General features: G+C 46.6%; 1 protein-coding gene across 11 annotated transcripts in view; it reads right to left on the minus strand.

Moving 5' to 3' along the window:
• The window catches only part of IQSEC1 (IQ motif and Sec7 domain ArfGEF 1), a 385,819-nt gene that overhangs the window by 40,734 nt on the left and 326,181 nt on the right, over positions 1–18,904 (minus strand). For 10 of the 11 annotated variants that reach the window (XM_039886571.1, XM_039886575.1, XM_039886580.1 and 7 more), the window contains one exon: positions 2,384–2,678. In XM_039886571.1, the coding sequence (XP_039742505.1) occupies positions 2,384–2,678 (295 nt within the window). Of the gene's footprint in view, positions 1–2,383; positions 2,679–9,286; positions 9,411–18,904 lie in introns of all 11 variants that reach the window. The other variant, XM_039886578.1, reaches the window with a different exon arrangement.

The following is an 18,904-nucleotide window of genomic DNA, read 5'->3' on the forward strand; positions in this document are numbered from 1 at the left end:
GAAACGCTACCTCTCTCAACAACTTAGGCCTCCTGCTCTCACTGACAGGAAACCACTGGAAGGTGCAAAGACTCAGGGGCCAGATGGAAAATCCATAACTTCCCATTGGGCTCCTTTCACTTAAACAAGACTCTGTATTACCCAGACTTGAACTCCTCTTGGAATCAGGCACCCTACATTCATATGAAAATTCTCATGTAATCTGTCCTGTTCCCACTTTTGCCAGTTGAATGCTTAGCAGCCTTCAATATCATTTCCTCACTCTCACCTCCTTACCACCTCTTCCCTGCCATCCTTTCTCCTAAGTTTGTTCTGCTCAGGGACTTTGCCCTCACCTCTTCCTATAAAGCTCCTTTCTCAAACACCCAGTTCCAATGCCACCTTAGAGAGGTCTTCTCCACCACCCTTATCCTATGCTGTCACCTCCCATGGTCAGTCAATTTCTTTCCACTATTTCATAATCTCTAGAGTTTGTATCACTTTTTGGAATTAAACTATGTCTTTATGCTAACTTGTCCATGTTTTATCTTATGGACCACAGCATTAGCTTTAGAGCTGGAGCATAACGTTGTCCACCGTTGACTCCCCCAGTACCCAGCATTGTGTCTGGCACATGGTGGGCATTCATGTATTGGGTGAAAATGAGCAGCTGTGACCATATTAAGACTGTATGAAGCACCTGATTATCTCCATAGGCTTCTATTAAATCTTAACCTTTCTCAATTCTATTTTAATGGTCCTACTGCAGATGTCCTCTACTACAAACTGCTTCTGATCCACTTCTGATTGCCCAAGCTCAGTGCCCAGGAGCTAGGGAAAGCTGGGCAGATAACCAGCCCTTCATGTTTGCACAATTGCTTCCTGGCTGCCTTCGTATAACTGATAAATAGAAAAGAGGCTGTTCTTCCTGCAGTGGGCCTGGCCATGGGGCCAAATACCACAGAGGTAGGGGGCTATTTGCTCCTACAGCCTGACAAGGGGCCATTTGCTATTAAGCTCTGGCCACCTGCCAGCTCCCCTCTCAATCTCAACTCACAAGTAGAAGGATGAAGAGAGATCAGGACTGAGGTAGGCAGGGCTGTGAAAAGTCAGTGGGCAATATCAAGAACAGGAGAGGAAATGCTGGTAGGCGGTATTAGTGGGGGAAGATCCACCTTGCAGTACCCACATTGCTCCCTTGAGAAGTCAGAGGCACACAAAGCCCAGACCTCTGTTTCATAAAAGACAAAAATGAAGACTGAAAGCAGACAGAGGGTGGCCAGGCCATGGGATAGATGTGAGCAGCAGAGAGGGTAAGGTGACTTCTGTAGCCTGGTGTCTGAGGGGCTGCTAGAAAGGATCCTGCTGATAGGCCAGTGTAGAGATGGCTGCCTGGGACCTACAGGAGATTGACCAAACTCAGTGCCCAGGAGCTAGGGAAAGTTGGGCAGATAACCAGCCCTTCATGTTTACACAACTGCTTCCTGGCAGCCTGGGACTTCTGAAGCCTGAAACTTTCAGTTTCACACCTGAATTCTTATTAAAGTGCTTACTATGTGCCTGCATTCCAAGGAGGCTAAAAATGAGAACTCTTCCCCACAGTGACCTCCTACTGCCTCTGCTCCCCAAACCCAACTGGAACAAGCCTTTCCTTTCTTCCCTCAACCCTGAGAAGCTGCCTCTAGATCTTCCTGGAGCCAGGCTGTGGGGCACATCCTCGTGGCTTTGCACACAGGTACTGCCTCACAGTGGGTCTGGGCTGAGACCTCTGAGGGAGAAAGTGCAGCCTTCAATGAGGTGATTTTCCACAAGAATGCTAAGATATAAACTGGAGAGTATATAATAAGCAACATCTCCTCACTGGCTGTGGTTGGGCTTGGTGTTCTTTTCAGAGTAAGAGCTATTTCCTTTGTAAACTGACCTCTCTTCCTTCTCCCCAGAGCTCCTTCCACAGACTTCCTAAGATATCAGGCCTCTCCTGGGACCTAAGAACTTGAGTGCCCAGCCACGCAATCTGTGTCCTTATGGTGTCAGGCCTTGACAACTGGATGCCTAGCACAGCCCGCCAGACCCCAGCCAATTAGGGCTATGAACAGTGCAGAGGCAAAAACCTGACTAAAGAAATGTCTAATAGTCCAGTCCATCCACTCTGAATCCCTCCACACATTGGTAAGAGCAAATCATGGAGGGGTCAGTCTAAGGCAAAGACCACATTCTTGAGGAATATGTGCCTAACTCATATTTCTATCTGTTGGAGTGCAGGACATCAGCATCTGAGAGCTGAGAAACTCTTACTACCTCAGGCGGCCTTAGTAAAGGGTCACATCATTCCTGGAAAGACACGCAGCAGGCAGAACAGCCCTGCTGCCTATTCCTCAGTAGCCAAAGGGCCAGCCCCACCTACCTGCTTGTCCTGCAGGTCAGAGGAGAGCTCATAGCTCTCAGAGAGGGAGCGTGAGCGCTTGATGGCCTCCTCCTCGGCCTGCTTGCGCAAGATGGAGGTCGAGTGCTGCAGCTTGGGCCTCCGTGTACGCTGTTGCTGCCCCGCTGGCCCCGAGTATAGCCCATAGGCACCCCCTGATGTGTGCTCGTAGTGGTCCGGGCTCAGGCAGGAGCTCGGCACTAAGGATCCTTGGCGGTAGGCTGAGGGGCTGTCCAGTGAAGTGCAGGTCTCGCTGCTGGGGGCCTCACCCTCCACACTGCAGAAAAGAGAGGAGACGCCTCCGGTGAACCAGAAACCAGAACTAAGGCTTGAAGGGACACCAGGAGATGGGAGTGGGGTATGGCCAAGTGGCAGCCCATCATATTCCAGGGAGAGTCCGCAACACCGTATCTCCCTACTTCTCCCTTACCCTCCTATAGTTGATCCTCCCACGCAGCCAGAGGGACTCTACCAAGGCACTCTGCTCCAATCTTTCCTTAGGCTCACCTCCTCCAACATCTGTAAAACTCACCCCTGTAAAACTCACCTCTTCCAACATCTGAAAAACTCACCTCTTCCAACATCTGACATACTTTACCAACTGATTTTGCTTACTGTCCATCTCCTATACGAAAATGCCAGTTTGTGAAGACAGAGGCTTAGTCCATTGGACCACTGATAATCCTAGTGCCAACAGAAGGGCCTGCACATAGCAGGTGCTCGGTCAGTACCTACTCACTGACTGAATGGATCCTGTCACTTTCTCTCCCTCGCTCCTACCATTGCATTAAGTAAACCACTGATTTTTGAATTTTTTAAAAAACAGTAATTAACAAAAGTGACACTTTACTGCATAACTACTCGGGGGTCACACATTGTACTGGTGTTGTTATGGACTAAACTGTGTTCCCCCAAATCCATATGTTGCAGCCCTCACCCCTAGTACTTCAGAATACATCTGTATTTGGAGATGTATTCTGAAGTATTGGGTCTAAAAAGAGGTAATTAAGTTAAAACAAGGTCATTAGTGCCCTAATCCAATATGACTGAAATTCTTGAGAAGATCAGGACACAGACACACACAGAGAGATGACCCTGTGAGGACATAGTGAGAAAGTGGCTAGCTACATGCCAAGGAGAGAGGCCTCAAAGTGAGCAGCCCTGCTGACACCTTGACCTCAGACTTCCAGCCTCTGGAATTGTGAGGAATAAATGTCTGTTATTTAAGCTGCCCAGCCTGTGGTACTTGTTCCAGTACAGGGACTTGCCCAAGGTTACATGGGTAATGAGTAGGTAAGTTGGGATTTAAGCCCAAGTTAGTGGGACTCCCAAGACAGGGTGCTCCCCTCCATCACACTGCTCCTCACCCCCAGTACATATCCTTCTCACAGTTCCAAGCACCAAGTAGGTGTGGGGCGACTGGGAAATGAGGTGGAGGGGACAGAGAGGGAATGATCCCAAACTCGTGAACTTAGATGATAGACATTGGTTGCTGCTGGAGATTGCTTTTCAGCATAGGACAAGGTGAGAAGGGAGAAATTTATATGTCGTGTCTAATACAGCTTTTTGTATTTTCTCCAGTCATACCCTTCCATTTCCCTGTCACTGTAGAATAGCACTCAGCCTTTAAAAACCAACTAATCCCTGGAAGTGGCCTAGCAGACAGAAGGGAACACAGGCCCTACACAGGATGCAGTCCTTCCTCAACGGTCCCATCTTCAGACCAATGGGAATGTCTTGCATTCAAGAGCCTAAGGGACAACTGATCTACCCCTGCCCAGCTCTGCTTCCATTGCCTCCACTTATTACAAGGACTGGCAGGGACTGATTCATTGCCAAGAATGTGAGACTATTCACTGACTCTGAGGGGAGACAGACTCAAAGTAGGGGCATGGGGAAGGAGACCCTGGAGCAGAGAGGGCCAAGATAAGGCTAGCAGACCCAGGCCACAGGAAGCAGCCTGCCCTTTGATTCCAATTCTTCCCTAAGCCAGGGGGTAGGCTACAAATCCAACTCGTAGTTTAAGAATAGGACTTCCCTTCCACCAACTGGCTCTGGCCTCCAGGAACATGCAGTGGTTCTCTTTGAAAAAGGACATTCCATCCAGCTCCCCAGAAGCTAAAGTGTAACAGAGGTCTTTCCTTCATAAAGAGCCCTGGGTTTGAAATTAAGAGACCAGGTGCTTTGCCTTGATACGGCTGTGAAGCAGGGTGGGTCGGACCTTATTTCAAGGTCTGCTTCCCTATCTGTAATATGGGTGGGTGGGGCTAGATGTCCTTCTTCAAGGTCAGAAGAATACCACCCTTCAAGACTCTCCTGACATCAGTCACCCAACTGTAGCTTCCTTTGGGCCTAGTGTGGATGCGCTGGGTAGGGAAAGGGATGGGAACATGTAGAACTTAAAATTCTACTATTGTTTTATGGACGAAAAAGAGGCTCTGTAATAAACCTAAGCAGAAAGTAACCTCACAGGGTGATCTGATCATAATCCTAACTGGGCAGGTCATAGTGGGTAGTCATGCCCCAGGCCTATAAAAGGTTCAACTTTGTCTGAAGCAAATCCTCTCCATTGTTTTTGTGCATCTAGGTTAACACATCTTTGAAATGCTCTTCAGACCCCTAAGAAGCATAATCACCCTCAAGGGAGCACATAATTTTGTTAACTATCCTGTACCTTGCTTCTCCCACCTTCGTGTAATCTGCCTTACATTCTCTCCTTAATTACAATGTATAAAATAAACTACAAAACTATCATTCTTCAGACCATTTGAGAACCTGCTTCCCAGCATGTCATCAGTTTGGCTTAAATAATCAGGTACAAAAATTCCTTACAGGTTGGGATGTTTCTTATGTTGACATTTACTTGGCACAGTCCGCAGGAGTCTGAAGAAACCCACCCAGGACCATCCTGTGGTCCTGGATCTGGTGCTAGGTGCCAGCACAAGCCCATTGTGCTCCACTGGCTCTCTACTTCACATTAGGAAAACTTGAGTGAGTTTTCTCTTGGAATCCTGGACCTCCCTGCTTTAGGTAGCAGATCCTGACTTTATCTGAACTATTCTTGGAAAATCCTCAAGGTAGGTAAAGGGTTGAGGTAACCCAGGGAAAGGAGGTTAAAAATGGGTTGCTACTTAAAAAGAATTTTTTTTTTTTAATTGGATTGCTTACTGAGAGTCTGAACAAAACCTTTGCTGGTTAAATGAAGGACTAAACTCTCTTCAACTCTGAAAGAGAAAGGACACTTGCTTCCCCAACCTGAATCACAGGTATTCTTAGTGACTAAGAATCTTTCTGGGGTTGCCTGAGGAAAAATTTCCTCTAGGGTGTGAAACAGTCCTATAGGGATATTCACCACATTTGGCTAGTCTGGAGATATGCGAGTAAAGGCTGTTTTTTTTGTTTTCTGTTTTTCTAGAAGTCTGTTCAGACTCTACAGATCTCAAAGGAAAACTAAAATTAACAATGGATATTGTGCTTCCAAGGCTGACAAAACCCTATGACAGTCAGCCTCCCCATTAACACTCCAGAAGGAAGATGGCAGAGATAAGGATCCTTTTATACTTGTAAATTAATTGTTTGCACACACAATTAGAAAAAGCCAGCTATAAAATTATGCAGAATGAAACATTTAATTGGTCACTTGAAGTTTCAAGAAGAGGATTTAGATAAATGGATCAACCTATGATATAGTTTAAGTGGCAACCCAATTCTTTGAGGTCTTAAAAAAAAGCTGTCCTTATTTTAAAAGGGGGAAGGTCATTTGAAACTTGACTTGTCAAGGACAGATAAAACTTTGAAGTGTCTTTTTATCCCAACTTCCAAAACAAAATTTGGATCCAACTGCCCTTTTATAAACTAGTGAGTTTTTCTCACGGCTAGACGGTCTCTTGTCTGTCTGTATGTGTGTCTATATATGTATGTTGTAAATGTGAGATAACTTTCTACTTCCAGATGGTATTGTTAAAATTAATTTAATAAATTATAATTAATTGATTTTGAAGGCAACCACTTGTAAGGACTGGGTATTCTAAAATTCTCAGAAATATAGAAACTAACCCAAATGCTTTTCGAGTTTAGGTGATCTAAGATTAATCCTTAGTAAATAAAAGCTAGTTTAAGTTTGTTGGTTTAAGTAGAACAGACATATCTTTCAAATTATTGATATTAAACATAGTATTTATATTTTACCCAGTTTTACAAAAATAAGTCCATGTTAATAATTGACTTTGACCCTATGAAATATGTTTCTAGAGGTTATAAAATGTCTTCAAAAATTTGACTTCTTAGTTTTCATTAGAAATTAAGGTTTTAAGGGTGAAAATCTCAATATATGTAACTAAAACTACTAGGAATAACTGTGGTATTCAGAAGTCCACCAGGAATACCTAAAAAGAATTTATGTTAAATTGTGTGGAAAGCTTTCTAAAATAAATGATAGAAAAAACAAATAGCCGGGGCTATGGGAAACCCAGGATGGCTGCTTAGCTCTTCCTTGATCCATGGTAAACCCCATTTTTTGTTTTTTGCATTCTTTCATGCATCTTAGTGCATTTAGGCTAGACTTAAATTAGATGAAGGAACTTATGAGTTAACATTACTGAAAAGAGACAAAGACTTTAAAATCATTGACTGCAACCTGAAGATTATGTTTAATGGAAAGGACATCAAATAAAAAAACACTGTCCAACCTCATTGGAAGGGAACTTATGAAGCGCCTAACAGCAAATAAACATCCACCCTTTTCCCTAAAACTTGCTTCTGCCCACAACAGACATCAAAGACTCCTCTAGGATGAGAAGCAGCTGATATCAGAGGTAGAAAACTATCCGAAGACATCGACAAGGCCTGTATATCTATGGATTGATGTGAACTCGGAAACCATTTTGTTTGATTATCTTTACCCATCTGCCAATAATATAGTCGTAATAATAGTTACACTTGTTCTTTGTTTTTTTCTATATAGCCCAACTGTTTATGATTACTGAAGATGTGTAAGTTAACCATTAATACTCTTGTAAATATTACACTAGAAGCAAAATAAAGAAAAGTAAGACACATGGCAACACTTGGATCATGGTATTTCACAGGATTTGTAATTAAAACTACATAGTGTTTTGGGTAATGAAGGCCCAGAAGGCCTGACTGCTTCCCATTTACCTGCTCTTCCCTTTTGGGAAAATTTGGACTCAACTCACATCCCATTATTGTGGTATTGTCTCAACCCCAATGGTCAACAAGATGACGTCGATACTGAGACTTCCTAGGAAGTCCTTCCTAGCACTATGTGACCACACTATCTGACCAAAAGGTTGGTCATCAATGCAATCTTCAGATTGATTTATGATCAAAAGGGGGAAATTATGGAAAGTAACCTCACAGGGTGATCTGATCATAAATTCCTACTGGGCAGGTCATGGTGGGTAGTCATACCCCAGGCATATACAATTTTTTTAGCGAAAGGTTTTTCTTTCCCGTAAGCAAGCCCTGCCTGGTTGTTCCTATGCGTTTAGGTTAACACACCTTTGAAATGCCAGAGTAATTCTCTTTTTGAGACTCCTCAAAGAAATAACTACACTCAAGGGAGCATATAATCTTATTAACAATCCTGTACCTTGCTTTCTCCCACCTTCATATAATCTTTGTGTTCCCTCAATTCCAAAGGTATTAAAGAAACTGCAAAACTGTCATTCTCTGGAGCTTTTGAGATCTTGGTTTCCGGGATGTCATCAGTTTGGCTTAAATACATTCATTCTACAGGTTTGGACATTTTTTACATTGACAGTTTCATAAAGCTTTGAACAGTGCCTCACAATAAATAGTGTGTGGAAGAGTGAAGGGATCCCCATATCAGGCCCCAAGGTGACTGACTGAAGCCCAACTTACAGATGAGCAGATAGCAGAAAAGCCCATCTCAGTCATGTGGTCCAAAGCCCCACACTCCTCCCACTGTCTAACCTTCTCTGTGCAGCCTGTGAGCACCTCACAAAAAAAGCCTTTCCACACACATATCCACATGCTGGAAATGCTTCAGTCAGGGGCCAAATCTGTTTCTGAGCAAGAGGTGACAGGAAACAAAATCTTGTCCTTGAAAAGATGCAATCCATATGCTCAGATGGATTTAAAATAGTCTGACTACCCTAAGTTTGCAGAAACACATGGAAACAGCAGTTTTTGCGCAGGTTTTTGGAGGCAGAAGCTCCTCATGCCTCAAGGGTGCTTCTGTGCTGCTGGCGGTTCTGCCAAGGAGTGGCGGGCGTGGACGCTCATCACTTTGCCCTGACACTCTGGGAGAAAGAAGCAGTACCCACCTCTCATGTCAGCGATGGATTCAACCCTTTCCCTAGCCTTTGCTTATCTGGCCTCAAAACAAATGTGAACAGGCAAAACAGGGCATTCTTCCTAACAGCAGAGAGGGGAGTATGGGCCTGGGTCTGCCTGTGAATTTGAGAAGTTGTCATCATTCTCAGTTGGCTGTGGGATGGGGCAGAGGGGACTAAGGTTAAGAGAAGCTATTGAGGGTCACTGAACTAAGGGCTGTACCTTACCCTGTAGTAGAGAAGGGCCTGGCTGCCTGGGCTCACAGGCAGTACATCAGCATGAGTGGCCACCCTGGAAAAAGACTTTCTTTGGCCCAGTCGGAGGGGCACTCTTTGGATCTTATAGGAACAGAGATGGTTGGGGAGAGGAAGGACTTTCTGGGTTCGTGCCAGCCCAGGATTTCTGCTCTCTGAATTATCTGGTTGCTAAATGCCTTGGGCCAGCAGGTTCCAGAACATGCTTGAGAGAGAGGGCTTCTCTCAAGGACAACGGAAGGGGTCTGACAATCACCCACAGCCCTTCCCTTCACCAGGATGAAAAATCCAGCTTCTCTATTATTAGCCATACCTTCCAAACACACCCAGGCTCAGTAGGTGGTCCAGGCTACCAGTACCCGCTCCCTGGATTATCACAACAGCCTCCTCACTGGTCTCCCTGTCTTTCTTCTCCCCACAGCAGTCAGAGTGTGATCCTGATAAAACAGAAACCAAATCAAGTGCCTCCCCTGCTCCCAATCACACTTAGAAGACACTGTCTTTGCAATGTCTTTCAAGATCTGACTTCATCTTGGTTCCTCTTCCTCATGCTCATTCTGTTCCAGCCTTACTGGCTTCCCCTCTTCTCGAGTCAGGTATGTTCTCACCTCAGAGCCTTTGCATTGGCTATTCTCTTTGCCTGGAACACTTTCCTGATCTCTGCCCAATTTAAAACCACACCTCCCTCTCCCCAGCATTCCTAATCCCCTACTCTGCTCCCCCCACCATGAAGATCATCACCTTGTAACACACTGTATAATGTATCATATTTTTTTGGTTTGTTGTCTGAACTCTCACATCAGTACATAAGTTCTATGAGGGCAGGGGTAATTTGTCTGTTTTGCTTATCGATGTTCCCCAAGTGCCAACACATGTGCTCATTGCTGAATGAATGAAAGCATTTCCCCATGCCTATTGTGTGCTGGATAATGGAACTTACATCATCTCCACTGGACATCCTATGTGCCTCAAACCTAACTTGTGATCTTTCCCCCATCACCACACAGTGACTCAATGACCTAAGCCAGAGTCCTGGACATCATCACTTTAGTCCCTCCCCTACAGACAATCCCCATCCATGCACTATTCAATCTCTCACCAAGTCCTGTCAATCTACATGAACGGTGTCCCCTTGAGTTATGCAATGGGGCAGCCCTTCCACATCCAAAAAAATCAAAACCAACCTCTAACTACCCCAGTAAGAAAAGAAATGACCAGGCCCTACAACTGCAGCCAGCATGGTGCCACAACCAACACTGTCCTCCAATAAAAGAGTGTATAAAAGTGAGCACAGCATGAATGTAGGTATGTAGCTTAAGAACTGGTCTTGAATCAAAGAAACATCACTTCTTATTGTTCATAATCATTAGCTACACATTATTAGACATTAGAAGAAGAATTTTTTTCTTAATCTGGCTAACAGGAAGATAATTATTTTAAGTGAAAATGCCCAAGTGTTGACAAGTATGCTCAGCAACGAGCACTCTCAGAATTAGGTAGAACTTTTTCAGAGTAGTAGCTAGAAATAATTATCAAATTAAATAATGAGGATGCTTGACTGACTAAACCCATAAAGATGTTTTATTTACAGCAACACCCTGAAACTTAAGGATCTAAGCCTCTGTCCTGACTAGTACTCAGCTCTAACCCCAGTTCCTTCTTTGGGAAGGAAAAAGTATCAAATGTGAGCAGAACAGTCATCTCCCTCCCCGCAGCAAGATCCTCAAGCGAATTGCACTAGGGACAAAGATTTTTGCTTTTGATCTGAGTACATAGGTAGGACTTTTGGGTCAGAGAACTAACTGCCAAGCCCAAGCCCAGCCCTACCACTTCCTGCACCTCTCTGCTACCGCCACCCAGCCCGGCTGTCCCCTCCTGCCTTTGCCTTCCTGAGCCACCAGCCACCCCACCCCAACCCCCACACCACACTTGCATACCACCTCTATGCCACAGTTATTTCCCATGTGAAGTTCAATATCTTGCTACCTAGGTCAGCTCCCTTGGGGAAGCTTCTCCCACAACCTGAGTCCATCAGCCAGGACTGAATATTCTGAAATCAGTCCTCATTTCCACAATTAGACTTGTGATCTCTCACAGACTGCTGGGCCACATGCAAATCAAGGAACAGGGTGGGCACCTGTTCCAAGTCCCTGACAGTTTAGAGTTTCTGGAACATTTTATGATGATTAGGTGGCTTCTACCTGCACACTGAGAAGATGCTCTTGGTCCAGCAATCTCTCTTCTAGAGATTCACATTAAGAAAAGAGGTAAATACAATGAATTTCTCTGCTGTATTGTTTCTAACTATGAATATTTGGAAATAATTTAAGTGCCTGTCAACAAGGGACTCAGTTAAATATATATCCATATAGTATCAATGTCAAGATAGTGGAAGATCTGCTTTGATGGCTGTTCTTATGAAAAAGACTGGGGGATTTCTTTTTTGGCTGCCATAAATTTAATATGAACTGATACAGCTGAAAAGCCATTCACTAACATGAATTAATAAGAAGAAGTGAAAACAGCCCTGTGTAAGATCACAGCACAAGACCATGTATTGGTGTGGCACCTGATCAACCATCCAGAGCCCCAGAGTGGGGATCGCAAACCCAAGGCACGTGCTTCCCTACCTTCTACTGGCTTATGGCAGACATTGCTAATTGATCACAGGCTCCTTCCGCACATCTTCCAACACAGCACTCCACAAAATTGACCCTAGCAGGCATGTGAGATGAACTCTAATTGCCAAGCCCAAAATCACAGTTTACCAAGAAAAAGACTCGAGGTCTGGAAACCACCTCCCACTAAGACCAGCAATTACTTGGCCAGGAAAAAAGCAGCAGAGGGAAGATATGATACCTGTCATCGAGCCTCTGATGGGTTGACAAGGAGAGGATGGAGCAGATTTCTCCTGCAGACAGAATTATGACGAATGTTGCCCCAAATGAGAAAGAATGCTCTCACGTGGTTAGGGTTTAGTAGGTGGTGAGCTCTCTGTCACTGGAGGTATACAGTAGGTCCGACACCAGTCAGAGGTGTGGCGAAAGGACTCCTATACTGATTAGAAGCTGCAATGGACTGTCTGAATCTGTACCCCACCCCATGTCTCCTAACTATCCTTTACTTGTATTTCCTGGCCTCTGCGGGGTCACACCCAGGACTCAGCTCAAATCCTACTTCCTCCACCAAGCCACCTGTCTATTGCAGCCCCCACTCCCACACTCTTCGTCACCATGTGGATTACTTGGAGGGGGTGCAGGGAGAAAGAGAGTCCTCCAAGAGTCCTGTTCTGTGAGGGCTGGGTCCCTCAAAGCCCTGGCCTCCAGCAAAGACAGAAACTGGAAACGGGCTTATATAAGATCCACATGTGCACAGCAGGGCCCGGAGGTGGAACCAGCTGAGACAGGACTGGAGCTGCACATGGATATGTCCACATTAGGCCCCAGTAGCCCCTCTCCCCGGCCAGCCCAGGGACTCTAAGCTCTGAGTCACTGGACAGCTACCCCAAGCTGCTCCTCTCCTCTCCAGTTTTCTAAACACGCCTTCCTCCACTGGAGGCCAGTCTGTATTATCTTTATGTAGGGAAATGGCTGGATCATTATAGAACAGCATCCAGAGTTTTCAACTTCCCTAGGACGATGGAAGACACATAAGAACAGAACACGTTTTGAAATGTTCTCCCCACTGCCACCATGCCCTGCCTCCTTTCTGCCAAGTGAGGGAGCTCTATGGGCTCTTTGCTACAGACTCCAAGCCAGATGTCTGGGCTGAAATTTTGATTCCACTGCTTATCAACTGTGTGACCACAAGCAGGAACACTTCTGTGCCTCAGTTTCCTTTCCTGTAAAATGGGGGCCATTAGACTTCACACAACTGTTGAGAGGCTTACCAGAGTCAATACAGGTAAAGTCCTTAAAAGACTGCTTGGCTGATAAAAAGCGCTTTCTAATTGCTGTCTCTGATTATTCTTTGACTGAGGCCCCAACTCACACATTCCAGCAATTAGAGGGAGGGGCTGAGGCCCAGTGTGGGAGCCAGAGTCACCTGCCCCTGCCTGCTGCAGAGCCTCTCTCTCTCTGAGGATACCCACCTCCAGCCATGGGCTGTAAATGCTGGTGATGAGTCCCTAAGGAGAGTGGGAAAGTCCTAGAAAGGGATTCCGGCCCCACAGCCCAGATACCACGTCCTGACTCTAGCTGAGGAGTGAGTCAGAGTGGGGGGCCCTCGGCCTCTCAGCCATGGATGTCTCTAATTATGACCTATGAAGTCATAAATGACATTTCTCAAGAAAAATGTTAGTCAGAGGAGGCTCTGAGCACAGGCAAACAGGCACAGCAGAAAGAGAGACCCACTGTTAGGTGGCCAGCTATTCACCTCCAACATCAATAATGATGATGATGGTAATAATAACAGCTAATGTCTATATAGTTAGCAGTGCTCTAAGCCTTACATGTAACTCATTTAGTCCTCTAAACCACCCAGAAGAAGGGGTTAAGCACATTCTCAAGGTCATACAACTAGGGAGTGAAATGCGAACCCAGGCAGTCTGGCTACAGAGTCTACACACTTACCCACTTGGGCTTACATGACTTCTTAGTCACATACACTTGGATTGGGATTATGCCACAGCAACTTTCGCCCATAAACCTGCCAGGTACAGGTATTGTGTTGGGTGTTTAAATTACATGGCTTGTAAGATCAGCAGAATATCTGGGAGCTAGGAGGAAGCCAGGTTACTGTCCCTTCTGCAGATGAACCTGGGGCTTGGTGGAGCTGAGCCACTGGGCTGAGGTCACCTATGCAGGAAGGAGTGGGCCTGGGACTTGACCCCAAGCATGTGTACCTGACACCTAGCTACCCAGAGGAAGAACATGCAGTTGACATGCTGAGGCAGGGCTGGGGTCTAGAGCCTGGGAGTCTTGGGCTAGTGAGTGGTCATGAGATAAATAAACCTGAGTTGCATGTGGCCAGCCGTGGTTATATCACATGGTAAAGTCCGAGTGGGCTGGGCCCCATGCTGGAGGAAGTAGTGATCTGAAAGCCTTCCTGTGGTTAAATGCTAGGAGCCTCATTCCAGACTACTGGCAGTCTTCACAGGCTAGAGCAAAACAGCTTCCCAAAATACATATGACCCCCAGGCCTCCAGGCCTTGTGCCTTCCCCATGCTCTACTTTCAGGGTTTCTGATTTCTAGAAAGGGAGTCCAGGGTGGGGTAGCGCCAGCTAAATCTCAGCCTTCGTAAGCTCCTCCATGGGGTTTTCTGCAATTCTCCGCTGCCTAGGTCACATTAACCCAGGTTTATCAAGCAGGACAGGAAGGGGATGGTCTTGCTCTGCTCCAGGTCCTAGGGGAGGGACATAGACAGGGCAGGGTTTGGGAAGGCGGTGAAGGAGGGAAGGAACTGGAGGTCATGTCCTTTGAGCAAGAGCAAGTATGGATCAGCTGGAAAAGAGCAGCCTCAGGACCAGCTACCACCCCAGGTCTCTGAGAGGCTGTCCTGGGGCAAAGGGATCAGGCAGGGCCACAGGTCCGGAAGCAAGATGCAGGCAACCTGGGAGATTCAGGGATGTTTTTAGCAGTTCACTTACTGGAGAAGGGGCTGCCTTGGGGTAGTGTAGAACTCCAGTAGCATCTGGAAAACCAGCCTTTAAAGGACTGGTGTGGCTCACCACACAGTCACACACTGTGCCATGTGGGAGTCCTGGCACAAGCTAAGTCCATGTATTTAATCCCTGCAATGACCCCATCGAGAAGGCATTGCTCTCCCCATTTTGCAGATGAGAAACGAAGACTCAAAGAATTTGTGGCTTTCCTAAGATTGCAGGGCTCAGAGCAGAGCCAGCATTCAAGTGCATGTCATTCTGCCAGTGCTTTCCACTGTGAAAAGTTCCCGAGCTTGAAGGCAGCCAGCAAGGGCTGGCCTGGCCCCAAGGCACAGAGTATAAGAACACAGAGGAGTGGACTTCAGAGGAAGGGGGAATGTGTAAAGGAACACAGAGTTAGTGTACCCAGCAAGAAGGGGACAGACATGGCTTCCCCAAGGGACTCAGGGAGGCTGCTCCTATACAGGTCATTCACATCTTCCTCCCTTGTCTGAGGGAGGAAGTGTTTCCAAGGATGTCTCAAGCCTTGTAGCCTGGCCCATAGCTGATAAGTGGTTCTTGAAGAGGACACGTGCCCAGCTTGCAACCGAAGGGACTTATGGAGCCTCAGGAACACCTCAAGCTCAGTGACTGTTAGGAAGGAGGAGCTAGGGACCTCCTAGACCAAAGCCCGGTAATGCTGGGCATTTCCCCTGGTGGGCAAAGTCAGGATGAACATGACCTAGAAGATCCTCAGGAAAAGTAGTGAGCAGGAAGGGGCACAGGCCAGCCTGCAGGGCACAGTAAAAGTTCAGGGAGGGTGGACAGAGGGGCAGCACATGCATGGGCACAGATGTTGAGCCCTGCACTCAGAGACTCCAGACACTGTTAAGGCCTAGACCAGAAGGGCAGGGAAGGCTGCAGCCTTCACAGGAACTGAAAAGATATAGGGCTTGAATATATGTGAGGCACAGGCTCAATGTGACATCCATCTAAACATCCAATGTGACTTTTGGCTGGATGACCTGGAGTACAGTATCCAAAATGAGGGAGATAATGAGCTTTCTGGACAATCTAGAAAGCACCCATATAGGGCCTGGCAGAGGTCAAGGGGAGTCAGGAGGGTTTCTGCTTTACCCAGTTTCCAAATTTGCTTTAATGAGGATATACAGTAATCACAAAGGAATCAAATAAACCCAAAATCCAATTGCCCAAGCACTTCCCTTTTGATGACTAGTAGATATCTCTAATGAAGGCTCAAAAATGAGCTCTTGCACTCCCTAGGCCAGCAATTCTACCAGCCTATCCCATCTCTGGCAACTTGAGCCTTCCAGCTGCTCAGGCCAATAATCTGAGAGTCACTCTTGGCAATTCTCTTTTTCTCACACCCAGTTCCCATCTATTAGCAAATCAGACTGTTCCACTTTTAAAATAGAGCCAGTATCTGACCACTTGGCCTGTCCCCACCCCCTCCCACCAGCCTGGTCTGCCTCGCCTTAACCATTCCCCTGCATTAAAGCCAAAGCCTCTCCAGTGGGCTCTTCTGGCCTCTCTCAGGACAGCTGGGATCTTGATTAAAATACAGCTCTGACCAGGTATCTTCTCTACCTCATCACACCCCAGCCCCATGACCTCCTAGTCATTCCTCCTCTCTACACTCCTGACATACTCCTACCTCTGGACCTTTGTATATGCTGTTTCTCTTGCCGGGTGTCTCTTCTCCCAGACATCCACCTGGCTCATTCCCTCATCTTCAGCTCTCTGCTCAAAGGTCATGTGAGTTTCAGTGAGCCTTTTCTTGAACTAAAACCAAACCCCCATCCACCAGCCCTCCTTTATCTTTCCCTGCTCCATTTCTCTCTATAGCGTTATGCCACCGCCATACCACTATATGTGGGAATGTGACTGTGTGGTTTCTCCACTAGGATATTTGTCCCATGAGAGCTGGGGCTCCAGAATAGCATCTGGCACACAGAAAGTAAACACACATAGAACTAATCCTATGAAGCCAGGGAAGCTTTTTTTTTTTTTAAACAATCCACTTATGTAGGTCACAGCCAGGCCATCAAGTGACATTTCAGATTCTGGTTGGGGATGGCAGGATAGGGAACCACAGACATACAAAATACTCAAAGTTAACATTTGAATGCAGAAAATGCACACAAACATGACTTGGAATTATCTAGAAACAGGTTTTTAAAAGGAAAGCTGGAAGCTTTGCTACCCCCGTCCCCAACTCTAGGGCTTGAAAGGTACAAAGACCCCTCTGGCCAGGAACTAGTGGTAACAACAGAGATAACTCTCAGAACCAGAAGGCCTCAGAGGGCCTATACTCATGGCGCCCATACCAGCTGATTCCTAGACTTCCCTGGGGAGACTTCAAAGGGCCAGTCAGTGGCTGAGATCCATGAATGGTATTTTGAAAGAGCCCCAGCGATTGTGACATGTGGCCTGTCTGGAATCCCGTAATTGTCAAGCCCCTCCCTCCATCAGACAAATGAGGAAATGAGGCCCCATGAGGAGGAAAGAACTGCCTAAGTTCTCTCTGCCAGCCTCTCACCTTCCACTGCCCTACACCCATGGCTGAGGGCCTGGGTCTAGGCCGCGTGGCACTGCTTGGTCTACAGAGAAGTGGTAGCCTTGTTTTCTTTTTCTTTCTTAAATTAGAACTAGGTACCAGGAATGTTTACTCAAAATCCAGATTTCTGGCTTTTCTTAGAAAACAAAAATCAGAAGAGAATGCATTCCCATGTGGCATCTATTGTTGAGTGGACTGGCAGTCACCTACAGTTCTCTGGGCCCCCAGCCGGCTCCCTGCCTGGTAGTGGATACCTGCCTGCCCCATGAGAAGCCTGAGGCCTGGCCCAGCCTGCTTCACTAGTGCAAAGAGCACAGACCTGCCAGCCATAGCTCTGCCACTCGCTGTTTGTCTTGTATGAGTTCCCCCATGGGGTTAGACCTCAGTTTCCCACCAGAGAAATAGTCCTCAATTCACCTGGCTCACAAGGCTATCATGAGGGTGAGTAAGCACTAGGCCAAGCCAGTGCCTTGTCTAAGTGTCCAGAGAGCTCAGCCTCTTCCTGGGCCCCTATAGGACAACTTGGTACCCAGGCCAATGCCTGAGTGGGTTGGCCTAAACCAGCTTCCTTATTTAGGCTTAAAATATAGCTAACAAGAAAACTTACTACAGAGTTTTGTTTTCTAAAACAAGAAAGGTGATTTAAAAACCTCACTGGTTTTAATCTCTCTAGAGATATTTATCTGTACCTAAAAAAGTCTTCTTCATCAAACCATGGGCAGGGGCAGCCAGATTGCACTGGGACCATAATGTAGACACAAAACAAGCCATCCCCTGGAAGATTTGCACTCTCCCAGGATCCTCACTGCAACTCCACTCTTCCCCAGGCAGTCTCTTCATTCTGTGAACATTTACTGAATGCCACTACGTGACAGATTTGTGTCAGGCATGCACTGGAGACATGGCCATGAACACACAGACATGACTCCACCCTCATGGGGATACTGGGGAATGCAGTTAAATAATGATGATGGCTTGTGTTAGGAACAGTAATGGAGGAAGCATCAGGTCCCATAGGATGGTGAGCAGAGATCCAGCACCAGAGACAGGAGGGTTTCCTGGAAGGCACATGCAATCAGCCAGGACCCAAGGAGAAGTAGCCAAGTGGCAGGTAAGGGGTGCTTCCAGCTGAGGACATGCCCTTTGTGAAGGCTGAGCAGACAGAGATGGGAGTCTATGGTGTGTACAGAGATAGAAAAGTTGTGTGGCAGGAATATGTATGGGAGGAAGGTAAGACCAGAATTTTTAGGACCTTGTTAAGTCTCGTAAAGGAGTTTGCATTTGACCCTATGATCAGGGCGAGGTTGAGGAAGGGTCCAAGGTGTAACTGGGGTGGGACAGGACAGAAGTAGGATTCTAGAAAGGCAACTGCAGAGTGCAAGACATTAGCAAGAGAAGGATGGAAGGAGCCATGGCAGTGACTCTGGGAGAACAATGGGCCCTAAGCTAGGCGGTGCCAGCAGGACAGAGAAGAGGACCAATCTGAGGGACAGCAGCATGCCTAAACAGCAAGACAGCTATGGGAGGAGCAGGAAGAAGGACAGGAGTCCTTAAGGTCCTGGAAGCCAGTATGGGGAGGCCAGACATTATCAAGAAGTTGAGGAAGCTAAGAACAGGGACATAGTCAAAAGCTGTTGGCTAGGAGCTGGGACAGAAGCTGAGCTACGTGGAGAAAGAGAGGGAGCTGGGACAGAAGCATGGGGGCTGAAGATAAATTTAGAGGACTGTGGCTGTGAAGAAAGTGGAGATGGAGTGGTAGCTGAAGAGAGCT

Source organism: Pteropus medius, unplaced genomic scaffold, assembly GCF_902729225.1.
Source record: "Pteropus medius unplaced genomic scaffold, Ma_sr-lr_union100, whole genome shotgun sequence".
Classification (NCBI taxonomy): Eukaryota; Metazoa; Chordata; class Mammalia; order Chiroptera; family Pteropodidae; genus Pteropus; species Pteropus medius.